Source organism: Oryza sativa, chromosome 3 (genome assembly GCF_034140825.1).
Source record: "Oryza sativa Japonica Group chromosome 3, ASM3414082v1".
Taxonomy (NCBI): Eukaryota; Viridiplantae; Streptophyta; class Magnoliopsida; order Poales; family Poaceae; genus Oryza; species Oryza sativa.
The window spans coordinates 30,913-51,572 of record NC_089037.1 but is presented as its reverse complement, the minus strand read 5'-3'; the positions used below and the strand labels follow the sequence as shown (position 1 = coordinate 51,572).

The following is a 20,660-nucleotide window of genomic DNA, read 5'->3' as shown; positions in this document are numbered from 1 at the left end:
GGAGGGTGCTGTGCCGACGTCGCAGCCCGAGGGGGAGCGAAAAAAGAAGCGGCTCCGCAAGATAGGGGGGATCGAACCATGCCGGGGAAAGCTCATCTCCCCCCAAGGTGGTCGTTTAGCCGACCTCCTCGCAGGTTCGTCCCCGCGCCCACTGCGGCCGTATTCATTCTCCCATCTCCCAAGGCAAGTTTTCACTCACCCATTTTTCGTCTTCTGGTTTTTCTTCTGCCTCAGCGAGATCCCATCGCGCCCTTCCTGCCATTCCAAGTCCGGCCGGTCTGAGGCCGAGGAGACGGCGACCGCGGAGGCCCGGAGGCGGGAAGCTGACCGGCGAGAAGCCACAAACCACCTCCAGGAAGCCGAAGAAGCTGCCCAGGAGGCCGTCCGGGCTCGCCAGGCTGACGAAGCCGTTTGGGAGGAGACCAGACTCCGCCGGGCCGAGGAGTCCGTCCGGGAGACGGAGGCGGCGCGCGCACGCCAGGCGGCCTGCCAAGCCCCCGACCCGACTCCGCCCGAGGCGACGATGACTTCCGAGGCCACCCACGATGAGGCCGCTGGCGCACCGCTCGGGCCCGACCCCTCGGGCGACGCTCAGGACGAGCCAGCTTCGGGGGACGTCCCCGAGTCCGGCACGTCGATCGGCGGGCCGAGCCGTGCGGCATCCTTACCGAGGCGGCTCTCCCCCATGCCTTCCGCTGCCCCATTGAGCGCGGAGCTCCTTCTGCAGGCCTTGGCCGCCGCGAACACCACGGTGTTGGACGGGTTAAGTGCCCAGATGGAGGTCCTACAGGCAGAGCGGGCGGAGCTCGACGCGGCGTGGGCGCGTGTCGAAGAGGGGAGACGCTGTCGCGACCGAGAAAATTGCCTTTTCCCGAACGCTAGTGTATTGATCCCCGTCCCAGGAAAAGCCGGGGTACACCACACAAACATGATACAAAAGGCACATCTTTATTATATCGATAATATTTACATTATTACAAAGGCACTTAAGGCCTGACAATCAAAAATAAACAGCAGCGGACTAGCGGGCCTACGGCTCCATCTTCACAGGCGCTCAACTAGGGTATAAGCCAGGACTCCACCTAAGACATCTTCTCCAAAGCTTCTCTTACTGAAGGGGGGGGAAAAGATTGAGCAAGAATGAGTACAATCACAGTACTCAGCAAGCCACACCGGAGATGCATAATTAATGCAAGGGGGTACAAGGGGATAATAATATAGGGGTTAAGTTTTGCAGTAAACAGCATTTAAAAGTCACTTAGTTGCCCAAAGCTATTTTGTAAACACGATCCTAGAGCTATACAATATTATTAATCAAGGCCGTGGACCCACACGAACCTGCCTTAACCCAAGGCCTACGATGATTCAGACCGAACTGGCAACCCGACCCTGGGTCCCAGCTCGTCCCAAGCCAACCCAGGCCAACCATTCCACATTTTAGTTGTTAAGCAGGTTTTAAGAATTAAAACACTAACTTGGGTACATTGCTCGGCTTGCCCATAACCGAGGGCGCGGCTATTCGAATAGATTATACTCTGATCAGAGGTGTACATCTTTACCCACAAGACACATCTTCCTCATGTGTAACCACGTGCCACATACCACCACGGTATAAGGACGGAAGACGTGACATAGTTCCCAACCCATCCTAGCCATAAACAAGAGTACCGACCCAACCCTACCTACGGCCGGAACCCCCGGGACAAGTAGGCAGGACTGAGCCCCCAGCAGCAGGACACCGGCCCTGTGCCATGACATCTCGACTACCGGGCCGCAGCTCGTGTAGCCTTCATTTGTCCTAGAGATGTCCATCGACCCCCGACTTCGTCCATCTCCATCCGTGTACTTTTGTTTATAACCAGACTGAGCCACAAACTAAGCCTTACCCACTAGACATGTGGAAGTACGGTAGTGCTTTGCAACAGAGGCCCGAGCTTAATCCTTATAGTACCCGAGGTACGACTAACAAAACCCAACCACGCACCTCGAGCCCAGCCTAAAACCATTTTGGGGGTTTTGAATAGAGGGGGAGGTGTGTGTCCAATTCCAACATAAGCCAACCATTCCATAGTGTCCAAATGATATGAGAATTCCCAAAGTCTAAAGTTATAAAACCACCTAATGTTGCCTAATTAATCAGCGAAGCATCTACCTAAATTCATACTAGTGGAACCATGAATAGAGTACCCACTAGTTGGGGTTTTGTTTATCCTAGGGTGAACAAGGTAATAATAACAATAATAATAATAAGGTCATAACAAAGGTAAATAGGCATGGCTAGATAAAACAGTGATAACGCGGGAATTTAAATAAAGCGATAATGCAATAATTTTAAAGCAACATAATTTTATAAACTGGGATTCAATATGTTCAAGGATGATGTGACTTGCCTTGCTCGCTTTCCCAAACGCCGGCTTCAACTTCCACGAAGAGCGGATCTTCCGAAGCTGCAGCGTCTACACGACCAACGGAAAAGAAAAGGCTTTTACTCTAATAAACTCCATATAACAAGCAGAAACAAAGCACAAAAATGGGTTCTTGACTTCTTAAGGAAAAATTAGAGACTTGAACGGTCCAATTCCGAGTTCAAATGGCCAAGTTATGGCCATTTGAAGTTTATATGCTCTTTAAATGAATATTTGCGAATTTCTTCATTTAAATTTTAATTTAAAATAGATTTATTGCGTCAGCCGAGGGGAGGGGCGCGCGGACCGGGTCCACGGGGGGTGGGGCCCACGCGGCAGCCCCACGGTCCACGGTGGACCGGGCGCACCCGGGCTCGCACCGGCCGGCGCCGTGGGTCCCACGCGTCAGCCGCACCTAAGGGCGCGGGCGGCTGACAGCCGGGCCCCACACGGCAGCCGCGGGGCGCGCCCGAAGGCGGCCACGCCGGCACAGCCGACGGGAGGCGGCGCGCCCGCGTCCCTATGGTCGCCGGCGGCGGCCATAGGTACGGCGGAGCGGCGGCCGAGAGAGGGGAGGGAAGGGGGAAACGAATCAGCGGTCCACGGCTCACCCCGGGTCGACGGCGACGACGGGAACGGCGACCGGAGCGGAGGAAGGCGGCGGCGCGGCTCGGGTGGACGGGGTCGACGGTGCTCCGGCGGTCGGCGTGCGAAACGGAGGGGTGGACGAGGTCGCCGGGGATGCGGTGAAGCCGAAGGTGGCGACGCCGAGGCGGGAGGTGGTCCGGGGCGACGACGGCGGCGGACCGGAGCTCGGCGGTGACGGCGGAGAGAGAGAGCGACGGCGCGAGCTCGATTCCGACGGGGAGAGAGGGCGGCGAGTGGCGGAAACGGTGGAGGGAGGCACGGGGAAGGTTTATATAGGGTTGGGAGGGGGAGAGAGCGGCCGGACGAGGGGGAAACGGGCGCGGAAGATCCGGTCGCCATTGATGGCGCCGGCGAGGTTAGGAGAGAGGTTTCCAAATGAATCCGAGGGAGAGAGGGAGGGAAAAATGGGGGGAAAGAGGGAGGGAATCACGGGGAATATTTCCCCCCCTCTTGATTGCACGCGGGGCGGACGGGGGCGGCGGGATTCACGGCGGCGGCGGCGGCGCTAGGGCGCGGGCGGGGCGGCGGGAGCGGCGGGAGGAAGGGGATGACGGGTGGGCCCTACCCGTCAGCGAGGGAGGCGGGCGGGCCCGCCCGTCAGCGGCACGCGCGCGGGGAGGAGGCCGAATGGGCCGCGGGGAGAGGAGAGGGAGGGGGAGGGAGCTGGGCCGGACCGGCCCAAGAGGGAGAGGGGGAGGGAAAGGGAACTTTTTTAGGGTTTTTCTTTTTATAAAACCTTTTTAACTTTGTTTATTTCTTCTTAATTATTATTTGTGCTCTGAAAATTCAAGTAAAATTTGAGGGCTCCTTTTAGACCAAGGAGAATTTAACAAAAATTCTCCGGGCCACATTCGAATTTTTCTGGTACGTATTTTAGTGTTTGCCAATTTCTTTTCGAATTTTAATTTAATTCTATTATTCCTTTTAGGGAATGATTTTTATTTCGGGATGAATTTATCAGGACGTGACAGACGCTCGGTGGAGGCCATGGTAGAGGCGGGCCGCAAGGCACACCGCCGGCACACTTCAGAGCTCGAGGCCCATCGGAGGGAGCTGGCGGAGATCGCCAGGGAGGTGGAGGAGGAGCGGGAGACTGCCCTCATCGCCACCGCCGTGCTGAACGAGGCGCGGGACGACCTCCGCCTCCAATACGGGAACCGGGCGGCGGAGCTAGAGAAGAAGCTCGACGCCGCCCGGGGGGTCCTTGACGCCGCCGCTGCCCGGGAACGGCGGGCGGCGGAGAACGAGGCGGCGTCCCGGCGGCGCGAAGAGGCCCTTGAGGCTCGCGCCGCGGCGCTGGAAGAGCGCGCCCGCGCGAAGGAGAGAGACCTGGCGGACCGCGAGGCCGCCGTCGCTATCCGGGAGGCAACACTGGCGGCGCACGAGGCCGCCTGTGCCGAAGAGGAGTCCGCACTCCGCCTCCGCGAGGATGCGCTCACCGAGCGGGAGCGAGCTCTCGAGGAGGCCGAGGCCGCGGCGCAAAGGCTGGTGGACAGCCTGTCCCTCCGCGAGGCAGCGCGGGAGGAGCAGGCGCGCCACAATCTGGAAGGTGCCCGCGCCGAGAGGGCCGCACTGGATCAGCGGGCCGCTAAGCTCGAGGCGCGGGCAAGGGAGCTGGACGCGAGGGCGCGCAGCGGCGGGGCGGCCGCAGGCGACGGCGACCTAGCCGCCCGTCTCGCAGCCGCTGAACACACCATCGCCGAGCTGCAGGGCGCGCTTGACTCGTCCGCCGGGGAGGTCGAAGCCCTCCGCTTGGCGGGCGAGGTAGGGCCCGGCATGCTTCGGGACGCCGTCTCCCGTCTAGACCGTGCCGGGCGACAGGCGGGCCTCTGGGGAGGGCGGACCGCGAAATACGCCGCCAACCAGGGGGGCCTCGCCCAGCGCCTCTCAGAGATGGCCGGGACCCTCCAGCGGCTCCCCGAGGAGCTCGAGGAGACGATCAAGTCATCCTCGAGGGACCTCGCCCGGGGGACGGTGGAGCTCGTACTGGCAAGCTACCAGGCCAAGGACCCTGACTTCTCCCCGTGGGCAGCGCTGGACGAGTTCCCTCCTGGAACCGAGGATGGTGCGCGCGCGCAGGTCCGGGACGCCGCCGACCACATCGTCCACAGCTTCGAGGGTACGGCTCCTCGGCTCGTGTTCGCCCTCGACTCCGACGAGGAGGGCGGTGACGGTGGTGCGGACGACAGCGACGATGAGGCCGGCGACCCGGGCGCGTCGGCGTGAGCCCCCAGGCCCCCGCCAATCTTAAATAGCTTTTTCTTTCTTCTTCTGAGGCCTTCGGGCCCCCTTCTTGTATAAACTAATTCAATCTGCAATCAAATAAAGAAGAAATTTTTGTGTCAACTCTGTTTGTTGAGTGTATGAGACGAGGATGGTCTGTGCCGCGGTCCTTCTTTGTCTTGGATTGAACGAGGGCTCGTGCCCAGGTCCCAACCTCAAGCGGCGCGGGTCGGGGCTAGTGCCTAGGGAGATCCGCGTGTCGAGACTGGCCAGGCCGAGAACGTGGTGACCGAGGGTTATGGATGACCCGATTGTGGGCCTTTGCCGATTCCCCCCCGGAGTTCACCACGCCCCGGGGCACGGCTCGGTTCTGGGCCCCGTTTGGCGATTTTAGCCGGCCCGGGCCACCGAGGGCAGGGTCGGGCACGAGCATGCTACTTCAAGCCAAGATTCTTCAAAAGGAAACGATGGCACAGACACAGTCCTCAGGAAATCGAAAATGCTTTTATTGAAATACGGAAGAGAAAAAAGATAAGGATATGCATGTGGTAGCCCCCGGCCAACCCTGCACGCCCGGGGGGGTGCGGGGTTGGCCCGAGCCCGAGACCTGACACCCGACTCCCACTAGGGGTAGAAGCGACGAAGGTGTTCGATGTTCCACGGATTAGGCAGCTCTGTGCCGTCGCCCGTGGCCAGCCGAACGGAGCCCGGCCGGGGGACGCCGATCACTCGATACGGACCCTCCCACATTGGTGAGAGTTTGCTCAGTCCAGCACGCGTTTGGACGCGGCGTAGGACGAGGTCGTCGACGCAGAGTGATCGGGCCCGGACGTGGCGCTGATGGTAGCGCCGCAGGCTCTGCTGGTAGCGCGCGGCTCGGAGGGCCGCGCGCCGCCTTCGCTCTTCTAAGTAGTCGAGGTCATCTCTGCGAAGCTGATCTTGATCAGCCTCGCAGTACATGGTGGCCCGAGGGGACCTCAGGGTGAGCTCGGATGGGAGAACCGCCTCCGCGCCGTAGACGAGGAAGAAAGGCGTTTCCCCGGTTGCTCGGCTTGGCGTGGTTCGGTTCGCCCAGAGCACCGCTGGCAACTCCTCCATATTGAGGATATTGAAGGTTTTGGTTTTGAGGCCCTTGAGGATTTCTGCGTTGGCGCGCTCCACTTGGCCATTGCTTCTGGGGTGGGCGGGAGAGGCGAAGCAGAGCTTGATGCCCATATCTTCGCAGTAGTCACCGAAGAGTTCACTAGTGAACTGGGTGCCGTTATCCGTAATGATACGATTAGGCACCCCAAACCGAGCAGTAATGCCCCTGATGAATTTAAGCGCGGAGTGCTTATCGATCTTGATGACCGGGTAAGCCTCGGGCCACTTAGTGAACTTGTCGACAGCGACATACAGATACTCGAAACCGCCCGGGGCCCGCCTAAACGGACCCAGGATATCGAGCCCCCAGACAGCAAACGGCCATGAAAGAGGTATGGTCTGCAGGGCCTGGGCTGGCTGATGGGTTTGCTTGGCGTGGAACTGGCACGCCCTGCACCGCCGGACCAGGTCAACCGCATCGTTGAGAGCCGTCGGCCAATAGAAACCCTGGCGAAAGGCCTTGCCAACCAAGGTGCGTGAGGCGGAGTGGGCTCCGCACTCGCCTTCATGGATATCGGCAAGAAGCTCGACGCCTTGTTCCCGAGGAATGCACTTCAGGAGGACTCCGTTAGCCGCGCGCCGATAGAGGGTCCCTTCCACCAGCACGTAGCGCTTGGAGATGCGCTGGACGCGTTCACTCCCTTCGCGGTCCTCGGGTAGAGTCTTATCTGTGAGGTATGCCTGGACCTCAGCGATCCAAGCAATCAATCTAGGGGAGCCGGGAACGCTCCCCTCGGGTCCCGAGGCCTGGACTCCGACGGGCCTCGGGGGCCGTTCAGGCGTGTCCGTCTCCCCTAGGGGGTCGGGTCGCGCCGACGGCTGGGCAAGCCTTTCTTCAAAGGCGCCCGGTGGGGTCTGGGCTCGCGAGGAAGCGAGCCTTGAGAGTTCGTCGGCGACCGCGTTATCCCGCCTGGGCACGTGCCGAAGCTCTATCCCGTCAAAATGGCGCTCCATACGCCGAACCTGGCGCACGTAAGCGTCCATCTGCGGGTCAGAGCACTGGTACTCCTTGGAGACCTGGTTGACGACCAACTGGGAGTCGCCTAACACCAGGAGGCGGCGGATCCCCAGTCCAGCTGCCACTCTGAGTCCCGCAAGGAGTCCCTCGTACTCCGCCATATTGTTGGTCGCCCGAAAATCGAGGCGGACCATGTATCTGAGGACGTCTCTGCTCGGCGAGGTCAACGTGACCCCCGCACCGGCGCCTTGAAGAGACAAGGAGCCGTCGAACTGCATCACCCAGTAGGCGGTGTGAGGCAGCTGCGAGGGGCCCGAGCTGGTCTCGGGGACGGAGATGGGCTCAGGGGCCGGGGTCCACTCTGCCACAAAGTCGGCGAGGGCCTGGCTCTTGATCGCGTGGCGTGGTTCAAAGTGCAAATCGAACTCAGAGAGTTCGATTGCCCATTTCACCACCCGTCCAGTACCATCTCGGTTATGCAAGATTTGGCCAAGGGGGTAAGACGTAACCACCGTGACCCGATGCGCCTGAAAATAATGGCGCAACTTCCTTGAAGCCATCAGAATAGCATAAAGCATCTTCTGGGCCTGAGGGTATCGGGTCTTAGCGTCCCGGAGGGCCTCGCTAACGAAGTAGACGGGCCGCTGCACCTTTCGGCGGGGCCGATCCCCTTCGCTAGGGGCCGCATCTCCAGGGCGCTCTTCGTCCGAGAGGCCGCGCGGGGCGCACTCGGCTTCTGTGCCGACGACCTCGGGGTCGGAGGTCGTCGGGCGACAGGCGCGGCCTTCCCGCAGTGGCCCCGGGGCCATCCTGGGGGTCGGGGGAGCCTGGCACCGTCGGACAAGCAGGCGGAGGGCCAGCTCCGGCCGTCGGGGGCCTCGGGCCGCCGTTCGGCTCGGGGGCCTCTCCTGCCTGCTCTCTCCCGGGTCGAGTCGACACAAGGTGGGGATGCGCGGGGTGAGGGTTGTCCTCGTCGCGCTCCACAACCAACGCCGCGCTGACCACCTGCGGGGTTGCCGCCAGGTAAAGTAGCAGCGGCTCATCTGGCTCCGGGGCGACCAGGACTGGGGGAGAACTGAGGTACGCCTTCAACTGAGTGAAGGCCCGCTCAGCCTCCTCCGTCCAGATAAACGGCCCGGAGCGTTTGAGGAGCTTAAATAGGGGTAGCGCCTTCTCTCCCAGCCTCGATATGAACCGACTTAGGGCGGCCATGCAGCCGGTGACGCATTGCACATCCCTAAGCTTGCTGGGGGGCGCATCCGCTCTATAGCTCGTATCTTCTCGGGGTTGGCCTCGATGCCTCGGGCAGAGACCAAGAACCCGAGAAGCTTGCCCGCAGGCACGCCGAACACGCACTTATCGAGGTTCAGCTTTATGCGGGCGGAGCGGAGACTTTCGAAAGTTTCCGCTAGATCCGAGAGTAAGGTCTCTTGGTTGCGCGTTTTCACAACCAAGTCATCAACATAGGCCTCAACATTACGTCCTATTTGGCTACCCAAAGAAATTCGAGTAGTACGCTGAAAAGTAGGACCTGCATTCTTTAACCCGAAAGGCATTGTCGTATAACAATAAGTTCCTATGGGGGTAATGAATGCAGTTTTTTCCTTATCCTCCCTAGCCATGCGAATCTGATGATAACCAGAGTATGCATCTAGAAAACACAAATGGTCGCACCCCGCGATGGAGTCGACAATCTGATCTATGCGTGGCAGGGGGTAAGGGTCCTTAGGACATGCCTTGTTAAGGTCGGTGTAGTCGATGCACATCCGAAGCTTGCCGTTCGCCTTAGGAACGACGACCGGGTTCGCCAGCCACTCCGGATGGAGGACCTCACGGATGAATCCGGCCTCCAGAAGTCGCGCCACCTCCTCGCGGATGAAGGCTTGACGTTCCGGGGCCTGCCGCCGCACTTTCTGCCGGACCGGCCTTGCGCCCGGCCGCACGGCGAGACGGTGCTCAATCACCTCTCTGGGGACCCCGGGCATGTCAGCCGGTCTCCAGGCGAAGACGTCGGCGTTTGCCCGCAGGAAGGAGACGACCGCGTCTTCCTATTTGCCGTCCAGAAGACCACCGATTCGTGTGGTCTTGGACGGGCCATCGCCCAGGGCAACCTCCTTGACCGGGACCTCGTCACACGTGATCATCCGCTGCCTCGGGGTGGCTGGGACGGAGGTGCTGAGCCTCTCGTTGCCACCCTCGGGCTTGGACGCGGCGGCGAGGTGGTCCGCGCGCTGCTCTATACAAGCAAGCGCGACTTTGAGGTCGCCATGGACAGAGATGGGGCCACCGGGGCCCGGCATCTTCATCTGGAGGTAGGCATAGTGGACCGCCGCCATGAACTTCACCAACGCGGGCCTCCCCAGGACCGCGTTGTAGGGCAGACTGAGGTCCGCCACATCGAAGTTCACCCGCTCCGTGCGGAAGTTGGCGGATCCACCGAAGGTGACCGGGAGGTCGATATGACCTAGCGGCCAAGTGTGCCCCGGCGTCACACCGATAATCAGCTGGGACGGCCGAAGCACCATCCCCGGGGCCTTGATGGCGTCAAAGGCTGCGGGGGAAAGGATGTTGAGGGCTGCACCCCCGTCTATGAGGACACGCCCCAACTTCACGTTGCAAACGGTGGGGGAAACCACCATCGCGATCTGTCCTCCCCGGGCAACGCACGGCGGGTGGTCGGTCTGGTCGAAGGTGAGGGCAACCTCCGACCACCGCGCCCGCCGCATCGCCTCATGGGTAGGGGCCGCGGCCAGAAGCTCTCGCTTCATGGCCTTGAGGCTCCGACGAGAAGCGTGAGCGCACGCTCCCCCATCGACGGTGGCGATGGTGGCCCCAGGCTCCTGGAACCCTAGGTCATCGTCGCCATCGTCGATGTCCTCGGCGGGGGCCTTCTGCTTGGCCTCACTTCGCCGGTTGCCGGAGGGAGCCGCCGGGGCCTTGCCCTCACGGCGCTCCTGCCTCCTCTCCTCCTCCCACTTCCTCGTCCGCTCAGCCAAACTTTTGACCGCGCGGCAGTCCGCGAGGTCGTGGAGGGAGGTGTTGTGCACGGTGCACCACTTGCCGGTCGGGCGCTCCCTGCTGGGAGCGCCGGCCTCCTTCTTTTTGTCGCTCGCAGGCCTCCCCTTTTGGGTGGCCCGCGAAGCTCCCTCGACGGCGAGGACGTGTCCCTCGTCGTTGGAATGGGCCGACCTCTTCTTCCTCCTCCTGTCCCGCCGCCCTGACCGAGCGGCGGATCCGGGGGCGGCCGAAGCTGCCACACCGGAACCGGTGGAATTCCAGGTCCAGGCCTCCTCCTTGCGAGCCACACGGTCCGCGAGCTGAAAAAGCTCCGCGGTGGTCTGGGGCTCCTTGGAGGCGATATTTTCGAGCATGCGGTTGTGCCGCACGCCCCCCCTGAACGCGTAGATTACCGCGTGTGCGGGGATGCATGGTTGTGTGTTGCGGACTTGACAAAACCGCTGAATGTACGAGCGAAGAGACTCATCGTCCCTTCGCTGTACCGCATGCAAGTCGGCTTCTTCAACTGGGCGCGGATATGTGCCTTGGAAGTTCATGGTGAACTGCTGGCACAAATCCTCCCAAGAGTGGACCGACGCGGGTGGCAAGTTCATTAGCCAACCCCGCGCCTGTCCCTTCAGGGCCATGGGGAAGAAATTCGCCATGACCCTGTCGTCACCCCCGGCGGCCTCGATCCCGGTCGTGTAGACCTGAAGAAACTCGGCGGGGTTGACGCTTCCGTCATATTTTTCGGTGATGGTGGGCCGGAACCTTGGGGGCCAATGGACGTTCCGAAGGCTCGACAGCCGACACCACCAACCGGGGGCACGGGGGGCTGGTCCCCGCACCCGAACCGAAATGGCGCTCCGGACGAGGAAGCGCCTTCCGTTGCGTGGGCAGCACGACGACCATTGCGCCGGCGCTCGATACTGAGGCGGGCATCCGGCCCCCTACGCACATCTTCTTGGGTCGGAGGCGTTGACGAGGGAATGGCTGACGAACGGCGGGTAACGGCCGCCGCTCGCCGCGCCCTCCGCCTCGACGACACGGAGCCGACGGTAGCAGCGCCAGAGGCCTTGGTGGCGGAGGACCGCCCACCGGCGCCTAGGCGCTGCTGTGCCGTCATGACCAAGTCGGCCACGTCATCCAGCCAACGTCGGGCTGGAGTCTCTGGATCGGGGACGACAGGCGGGTGACGCAAGAGCGCGCCCGCAGCTTGGAGCGCGCCCTGGGGCGTGCTACCATCGCCGTAGACGAGGAGGCGACGCTCCCCGTCTCGCCGTCCTTCTTCATCGCTCGTGGGCGGCGAAGTCGTGGATCTTTTGACCCCCTCGAGCGCCTCCTCCCACCTAAGACTTCGGCGAGAGGGGGGCGGTGGAGTACGAGCTCGACGGCGCGGGTTCTGCTCCCCGTCGTCACCGCTAGCGCTTGGAGAGAGGTTGTGCGCCACTTCCCGTTCGGCCATTGGGCTGAGCGGGAGAAGCTTGGCGCACACGAAAGAGGACGAGAGCTTAGAAAAACACACGCGCCCCCTACCTGGCGCGCCAGATGACGGAGCGTGGGGCTCCTCACCGGGAGACCGCGCGGGCCCCCCTTTGCCGGTTCGGCCGGGGACGCTAGGTGAGATTCTAAGCCCTCGATCTGTGGAATGTTTCGTGAGAGAGCAAATGCACAAGACACGGGCGATGTAGACAGGTTCGGGCCGCTGAGAAGCGTAATACCCTACTCCTGTGTTCTGGTGGATCTGTGTATGAAGGAGTTACAAAGAGCTGGAGAGCAAGAGAGTTCAAACTCTAGAGACCCTCTCCCTCTCTCTCTCCTCTATGAGCTCCGCTCTTCCTTTCACGAGCTCCCCTTTTCTTCTCCCTTTTCTCTTCCTCCCGTTCCCCCCGTCCTGGTAGGCATGGTCCTCCTTTTATATCTCAAGGGGATACCACATACACCATTTCTACCTACCCTTCTTTTGGGTGGGGACCCATCCTATTTTGACCAAAACTTGGCTCGTACCTTCGCCTGACACCGGGATATCCCTGTCCTTCCTTCATTAATGGGCGGAGATTTGCAATGGCTGCTGTCCGAATGACCCTCCGATGGGATGGGTCATACCAACCTCCACTCCACCGGAAGCAGGTGCAACGTGGGAGCACGGTTGTTTGCTGATGACGTGACCGGCGTCAGACCAGTCACAAACCGGTCATTCTTGTCTACCACGCGTCAGTTTAGCATGCCGCACGTCAGTTTAGCATGCCACACGTCAGCCCTTCTTCATAAAATGACTTCCTTGTAATGGTTGCGATGAAGCCTGGTATGAATCTAGCCGGGACTGACGTGTTAACTTCAGGAGTTAGCACGCCGGCTCCGGCTAGGGACGAGTGCCTAGAGGCTCTCATCATTCCGACGGGACGGGGCGAGGCGTGTGACAGGCCGCCTGTTGCCACCTAACCCGCGATCTGACCGGTCTGTGACCGGTCACACACTGTGACCGGTTACGGACCGGATAAGCGAGCGCTGCGCCGCATTGAATGCGGCGTGGTGCGCTTGTCCAACCCGCTATAAATGCGGTTAGGTGAGCCCCGCTGTGCTCACCTAACCAATACACGTGGCATCAAAACCACAGGGGGTCGGGGCGTCCCAGCCCTTGGGGCCGAAACGGGAGCGGCCCGACCCCTCGGGGAGACAGAGGGAGGGGCGGCCACATCACCCTCGGGCCCGACCCCCCCGAGGGGGTCAGGCCACGTGGGTGACCGCGGCTGCCCCAAACCTCTAGTCAAGATACCCCCGGTCCCATGTCACCGACACACTTGGATTGGCTTAACTCACTCTCTAACACCTCACTAGATAAACTAAGTGCACAAGGGTGTGAGAGCTCTTGGAAGGGTTCAAGATAATGCAATGGAGTGCCAAAACCTTACCCTTGCTGCTGGGGAGTGGGTATATATACCCCCAACCACCAAAACTAGTCGTTGGAACCGAAATCCCCAACTTTGTGCTCTGTCGGTCAGACCGCCGTTGTGAGGCCGGTCAGACCGGACTACTTTGTAACGGCTAGAAAACTAGCCATTACAGGGCAATCATTGAGCCTACTCAACCTGGCCGGTCTGACCGCAGTGTAGTGGCCGGTCAGACCGTCCACGGCTCGGTCAGACCGCCGTCGACTCGGTCTGACCGGTTACGGCTCTGGCAGCTCTGTATCGCCACCAAAAACCAGACCAGTGCAACAGACCAGTGGGGCCGGTCAGACCGGCCTTACCACGCCGGTCAGACCGGCTAACAGACCCGATCAGACCGGCCTAAGGCCCACGGTCAGACCGCAGGTCACTTTTCAGCTCAACCGACCGTTAGTAAAACGGCGATATCTCTTGACTCGGGTCTCGAAATTTGGCGTTCTTGGACTCTATGGAAAGCTTATTCAAAGGGCCATCCAACCCATGAAAAATCCATCCAATAAACACAACTTAAGTCAAGGATAAAGGGCTCACACTCCAAAGGATATCCACCGGACATACCCACAAGATATCACTCACTCCTATTAGACATGCCCACTTATCTCTTGGTTTAGGACTTGAGAAAACTCATCACACTTGGTTAGACAAGCCCACAAAATGCACCTACATGCATATGAACTAATATGGCACAAGATCATCCACAAGCTCGCTTCATAGACCCCTCTTGATAGTACGGCGCCTATCTAGCAAATCCGGTCTACACCAAACACCAAGACCGGGAAAAGACTAAGAAAACATTCTTAGCTACATTATACCTTTGCCTTGCGCCATCCATCTTGGGGTCAAGCTTGAGCCGAGATCAACACTTGTGACCATCCAGTTGAACCATGTTTATGCTGAGGTCTTGTCCATCCTTTGTCAAGACTTTATTCTCATCACAAGCTTGACTTCATTCTTGCCAACATGACGATGTCCTTGGCTTGGTGACCACTAACCCATGGTGTCATTCATTAGCCTCATCGTAGTAGGACCTATTCCTTTTCACACCTCAAAGGAGAACATTAGTCTCAACAAATCAGTTGTCATCCTTCACTTGATGACCAACCAGTTGCATATGAAAGATATGGATATGTTTGTTGAGTATTCATTAACATCACAAGTGTCATATACTCGTATGCAAGCTCAAGTGCAAAGATCAGATATAAATAATAGGTGAACAACATGGATCTAGAACATGCACAATAAATGTATAGGATTTGCTCCCCCTAAATATATGCATACAAATAAATATACAAGAGATGCAAGTGTATGCATAATTAGAGAATGGCCAATGGGGTTTATCCTATACATATAGAGAAGGCATATGTAGTAATGATGTAGACCAACATAAAACATATACCTTCATGATCTCCATGTTCTCAATGTAAATGAGACTAAATAAGATAACATTCGAGTAAACATTAGTCTCACACTTATATATCAATAACATGGAAATCATATATATGAACCTATCAAAAAGTAGGAGATAAGAAGTGGTACATATCGTTTTATCTCTATGCATTTCATCCTTGTCATGATTAAGGTCCATCACAAAAGAATGCATGTCTTCCACATCTCATTATCGGGAAATAACCTAGTAGACAACTTATGCAAAAGAGAGGTTAATCCCATAAACATCGGTTTATCATCTATCACCAAAATAACAATTACACAAATTGTTTAATCCAAGATCTTTCAATCTTTTCTCTCTTTGGTGATGGATAATAACCCGATATAAACAATATAGAGAGATGAGATGAAAAATGATTTCAAATCAAGATAGAAATCTTATAATAAACAAAATATAGAATAAGCTCCCTCTCAAGATGTGCATACATATGGATATGAAGGAACGCATATGCACATAATCAATAAAGATCAAATATGAAGCTCACACTATATTTTGGATCCACAAGAGAGACCTAGTTAGAGTATGTGAAGTTTAATACATACCTCTCATCATTTTTACTTCCATATCCAAATGAGACTAGTCAAAGAAAGGCTCATAAAAACGTTAGTCTCATATAATTAGATTTGTCATTAATCACCGAAACCAAATTAAGGCACTTGAACTTACACCCACTCATCCCCACCCCCCCCCCCCCCCCCGCCACGTGGCGGTCGGGCGAGGGCCTCGGGGCGAGGTAGCACGAGGGCCCGAGGGGTCTGACGTGGCACCCCGAGGCCCCCTGGCTGCCTCTGCGTCGTCCGAGATGTGAGGGGAGAGCCAGGCTGTAGGGTCGCGTGGCTGGACGGGAAGGAGACTTCCCCATACTTCGCATACCCCCGGGCCCATATCACCGACAACGACGATGTCGAAGCAACGAGGACCGAGGAAAGAGCGGCTGCTTCTCCTCTCTGGCGAGCTCGTGCACCTTCCTTCCAACCTCCCTCATTGCACTAACGTTGCCTGATGTACCCTCATAGCCTCCTCCGTCTAGCAGCTGCCCAACGCGCTCCAACTCGCCGTCAACGACCACCTTGGTGCTTGACGCGACAAGGCCGACCTTTGTGAAGAGCCCCGGGTGGACCTACCCGGTGCTCTCCGGCACCTTGAGCTCCCAGGGCAACATAGCGGGCGTACATTAATGACATGTTTCGAAACTTGCATAATTTTAATGGCATGGATCTAATTAACCATATTTTTTAAGAGTGCGCTAGGAATCGTATTCCAGACGTATGAGGGTTGTCATGTATGACTTGTATATTATCTTTCGTGAAAAAGGAAAAAAATACACGAGGAGTTGCTTTTCCTGTCAATGTTTGTTTGTGTAATGTTGTTATACTTTGAATAGTCAACCATTTGGATTGATGCTAGTGGTGCTTTGGTGTTGTGAAATGTAGCCCTTCTTTCTGTCGAAGGTAGTCCAGTAGTAGTGGATGTTTGAAGAGAGAAAAAAATGTGTGGCCGGCTGATGAAGGACAAATGGAGGAAGGGGCTAGAAGAATGGTACTACTGGAAGGGACTAGAAGGAAGGAAGTGGGGGGTGCGTGGGCCCATGGGCCTGTGTGGCGATGACGATAAAGGATGAGGCTCGCTGCTGGAGTGGAGTGGTGGACTGGTGGCTGCAGCTGTTCCTCATCGCCATTCCAATCCAATCCAATGGCGCTCACCAACCACATCCTCGCGCCGGCAGCCGCAGCAGCCTGCTGCTTCGGACGGCGGGTTCCTCTGCCGCCGCCTCATCAGCTCGCCGTGCGGAGGAAGCAAAAGAGCGTGGTGGTGGCCATGGCCGACCTGCTGGGCGACTTTGGCGCGCGCGACCCCTTCCCGGAGGAGATCGAGAGCAACTTCGGCGAGAGGGTGCTGGGCAACGTCGACACCCTCCACAACATCCTCATCCCCACGCTCTCCGTGCTCTCCATCGCGCGCCTCCCCCTCGAGCCTAACCCCGCGCCCGTCGACGCTGCCGACGCCCGCCGCCTCCTCCACAAGGTGGTTGGCTGGCGCCTCCTCGACGACGCCGACGGCATGCGTCTGCAGTGCGTCTGGAAGGTCAGGGACGAAGCCTGCGGCCACGAGCTCGTCGCCAGGATCAACGCCGCGGTTGACGGCGCCCCGGCCACCGTCGTCTTCGAGGCCCCCAACCAGGTCAGGGCCGAGCTGCAGACGCCCTCCGCCGGCGGCCTCACCGTCAATGACTTCATCGTCGCGGCTCGCATAGACAAGGTCAAGACGGTCGACCTTATCCCCAAGAAGAGAGTCTGGGCCTGATTCTTCATTCACATATATCCCCTTAATCAATCAATCAACCAATCAATCAATTAGTAGTATCTTTTTTTTGGCTTTCAATCGCTTGTGGAGTAGTACACTACTACGGAGTAGTTGTTGTTTTGAATTTATAAAATATTTAGTAGTCTTTCAAAGCAAAGGCACCGGCAGAATTTGTGCCCAAAACCAAAAAACAAATAAAAAGGGATGATATGATATTAAATTTATGGGTATTGGCTCTGTTGGGGAGCCTTGGCTGCAGCAGCCGCAGCCGCAGCCGCAACCAGAGCTGGATTATTGTTGACGTTGACGAGGCAGGTGATAGCCTTAGCTATGATGGCGATCTGGATGGTGTCGGCGGTGAGCTGGGCCAGCGGCTGCTGCAGCGGGACGCCGATCTTGGCGAAGGCGGCGTTGCACTTCTGCGTCAGGGACAGGGCCTCGTCCAGCTTCTTCTCCCCGACGTCGTAGGCGCGATTGTTGATCACGTCGTGCGCGCTGGCAAAGGCGAAGCCCACGCCCCGGTACTGCTTCGCGCACTCCGCCAGCGCTGGCTTGATGCCCGCCGTGCTTGCCCCGGCCTCTAGCTCCTTTATGTCATCGGCGGCGAGGTCCGCCTTGTCCACGCCCACCAGGGTTGCCGCCTTCGCAAGCCCCCACGCGTCCGCGTCGCGGTGGTGCCCCAGCTGCGACAGGCACATCGCCAAGTGGACGCGCTTGTCGCTGGCGGCCGCGTCACTGCAGGTGCTCTCCACCGTCGCGTCCACGCCCATAGCGGCCGCGCTCAGGCTCACGGAGATGGCCACCACGGCGGCGAGGGCCTTGCTCATTCTCATTCTTGCTCTCCTCCTTTTTCTTTCTATCTGTGAGCATCTATTTTTTTGTTTTTTTTTGGGTTTTAAACAAGACATGTGTGGACGAACACCCATGTATAGATGGAGAGATCCACGCGGGCGCCAACAAGTGTGTGGTCGCATGCGGCAGCCCGCCCAAGGGCACTCCCGCCAATTTAGGCACTACTAATTTTGTTTTCTTCTCAAACGAATTCAACAAGCACAAAAACCATACATCATTTAAATTATTACTTTGCGACATAAAAAGTATCAACTCTCTAAATGCCACTTTTAAATTTGTAAAAAGGTCCAAATACCCTCCGAATAAAAACTTTCGATAAAAATCCGTTTACCACCTTAAAATTTAAAATTGGACGCCAATCCTTGCTATACCATTCGTATTACCCGTAGGATGATTTTGCATATTAATATATTTTACGTATCTCATCCATTTATATCATAGCGATGTCACACTTTTATTATATTGGTACTCTTCTATAAGTCAGTGAGCAAGGAAGTGAAAAGAAATATTTAAATAAAGATTTTACCATATATGCACAATGTGTATGTCACGTCATCAAACTTATCCAACGTACATATAAATTTGATAAAAAAAACACTTTGCAAACCCGTCTTAGGAGTTTATATGAATGGTAGTGCAAAGTTTGGAAGTTAAATATCCGGTTTAAAGTTTAGGTGCTAAATGGACTTCGAATTAATGTTTTTTTGTGAGGGGGGAGGGGGTTGGGTATTTGGACTTATTCCTTTACGTTTTTATCGTTGGACAAATAAGAGTTCTTAATATATTTTTTGCCACTCTTGTCTATGTGGCATGACACATCTACGTGTCAGCATGGATTGGTGATACGAAATGACTGTTTTACCCTTGGTAGGTTCTTTCTCCCTCATTTCCCTTCTTTTCTTGTCGCGCGTACGTTAGTTGGTAATTTCCTTCAGGGGCGATTGCAATACAACTGAATGGGCTCATCTTCTTCTTCCTCCTTAACCTTGTTACTCTTCCTCTTCTACCCTCTCCATTCTCTCCTTGTAAGACTATAGTTGAATTAATAGAATTATCTTTTTTTTTACCTTCCTGTGTTTATAATTCATATACTACTTTAGTAGTTATATGCTTTATAAATATAATATACTTTATTTACATGTTTCACTTGATTAGACTAGTCATCTATGGTACGATAACGATCCAATGACCTTGATGGGCTGTTCTAGCTTTAACTTGTCCATCCATATAGTGGGAGTTCTAGGGGAATTAATGTCATTATTTACTAGCATAAGTATGGTGCTTAGATAAATGCCATTGGATGCAGATATGTCCCATGAAAAGTGAGGCCAATCCGTCCTTTGTACTCCTCCAATTCGGGTATGACGTAAGAGTGCGTAAATTCTATAACCACGCTGGCAGATCAGCAGGGAGTATTCTCTCGGTAGTACATGGGTGCCTATAACTAAGTCCTAGCCTTGTAAGCTTGTATGTGTTAAGTGTATACTTAGACATTAGGAATATAGAAGTACAATTATATCATAGTTCTCTTATGTCCTTTTTCACTATACTAATTATTTAGAAATGAATCTTTTGTGTGCCACATATTTCTATTTTTAACCGGAATGAAAAAGTTCAAAAAACACCAAAACATGATTTTTGGATATATTAGAATGTATTGGGTGCATTCGTGGCAAAAACTCACTTCGTGACTCGCGAGGTGAACTTTTGTCAATTAATGTCGATATTGGCACACGCGGGTGCGATGTTATATACCGGAATCAAAAAGTTCAAAAAGTATAAAAACATGATTTTTGGACATATTGGAGTGTATTGGGTGCGTTCGTGGCAAAAACTCACTTCGTGACTCGCGCGACGAACTTTTATCAATTAATGCCGATATTGGCACACGTGGGTGTGTTGTTTTTATCTGGAATGAAAAAGTTCAAAAAGCACCAAAACATGATTTTTGGACATATTGGAGTGTACTGGGTGCGTTCGTGGCAAAAACTCATTTCGTGACTTGGCAATAGAAGCATCCGGATAATAGAGGTGGATTTTGATATTTTAGAAGTTGTCTCTATAGTCTAGGGAAGTTAAGTAAAATTTTGATCATATATGTGAATGGATCAATATGTCTCGGGACTAAAATATATCTAAACGAAATCTTAGTTAAATTATAAGATTCCGACATTTACACTATGGTGGGTTAATTATAGATTGATTTATGATGTATAAACTATATCTTTACAACGCCACCTTCTCTGCAGAAACATACATATGATAGGAAGAGATCGACAGGAGACCCCACAGGATTGCGCAGTGGTGAAAACGGGAGCACAGTAGGGATCGATGGCGATTGGACTCCACAAGGAGATCTTGATGACGTGCGCGGAGAGTGCGACGATGCTGCCATCACTGATCTGGCTCTGGCCAACACGTCACGACACGAGCGAAAACTGGAGGGGGCAGGCGCGGTACGGAGTAAATACGTATTATCCGCATCCGTTAGATTTGTCCAATGATGAATGAGTAAATAGACTTTGTGAATTATAGAGCAGATGATGCTGTCTCTCTCCATATCTTCATTTTTTTTTCTTTCTTCTTTCTTGTTAGTGGACGTCACAGCCTCTCGTGGCCTTGGAGCCCAGCGCAGACATGAGAAGAGCCTGGCCTTCAACGATTTGGTAAAGTCTGATACAACTCCCTCAAATCCCTCATTCGCTAAAATGGGTATATGAACCACTCGAACCGTA

At 55.7% G+C, this 20,660-nt stretch overlaps 2 protein-coding genes across 2 annotated transcripts; one reads left to right on the top strand and one right to left on the bottom strand.

The window, feature by feature from the left end:
* Nucleotides 1–16,411: 16,411 nt before the first annotated feature.
* LOC107277382 (probable pterin-4-alpha-carbinolamine dehydratase, chloroplastic) lies at nucleotides 16,412–17,293 on the top strand. The gene has a single exon (XM_015772940.3). The coding sequence runs from the start codon at nucleotides 16,462–16,464 to the stop codon at nucleotides 17,071–17,073; it is 612 nt and encodes a 203-aa protein (XP_015628426.1). The 5' UTR covers nucleotides 16,412–16,461; the 3' UTR covers nucleotides 17,074–17,293.
* Nucleotides 16,412–17,941, bottom strand: LOC9271595 (pectinesterase inhibitor 12-like). Its single transcript, XM_015772939.3, has one exon. It carries the CDS (start codon nucleotides 17,904–17,906, stop codon nucleotides 17,295–17,297), a length of 612 nt encoding a protein of 203 aa, XP_015628425.2. The 5' UTR covers nucleotides 17,907–17,941; the 3' UTR covers nucleotides 16,412–17,294.
* Nucleotides 17,942–20,660: the final 2,719 nt, after the last annotated feature.

Bases quoted from the DNA above. Each gene is read 5' to 3' on its own strand.
- LOC107277382 (XM_015772940.3), top strand. From the start codon at position 16,462: ATGGCGCTCACCAACCACATCCTCGCGCCGGCAGCCGCAGCAGCCTGC.
- LOC9271595 (XM_015772939.3), bottom strand. From the start codon at position 17,906: ATGAGAATGAGCAAGGCCCTCGCCGCCGTGGTGGCCATCTCCGTGAGC.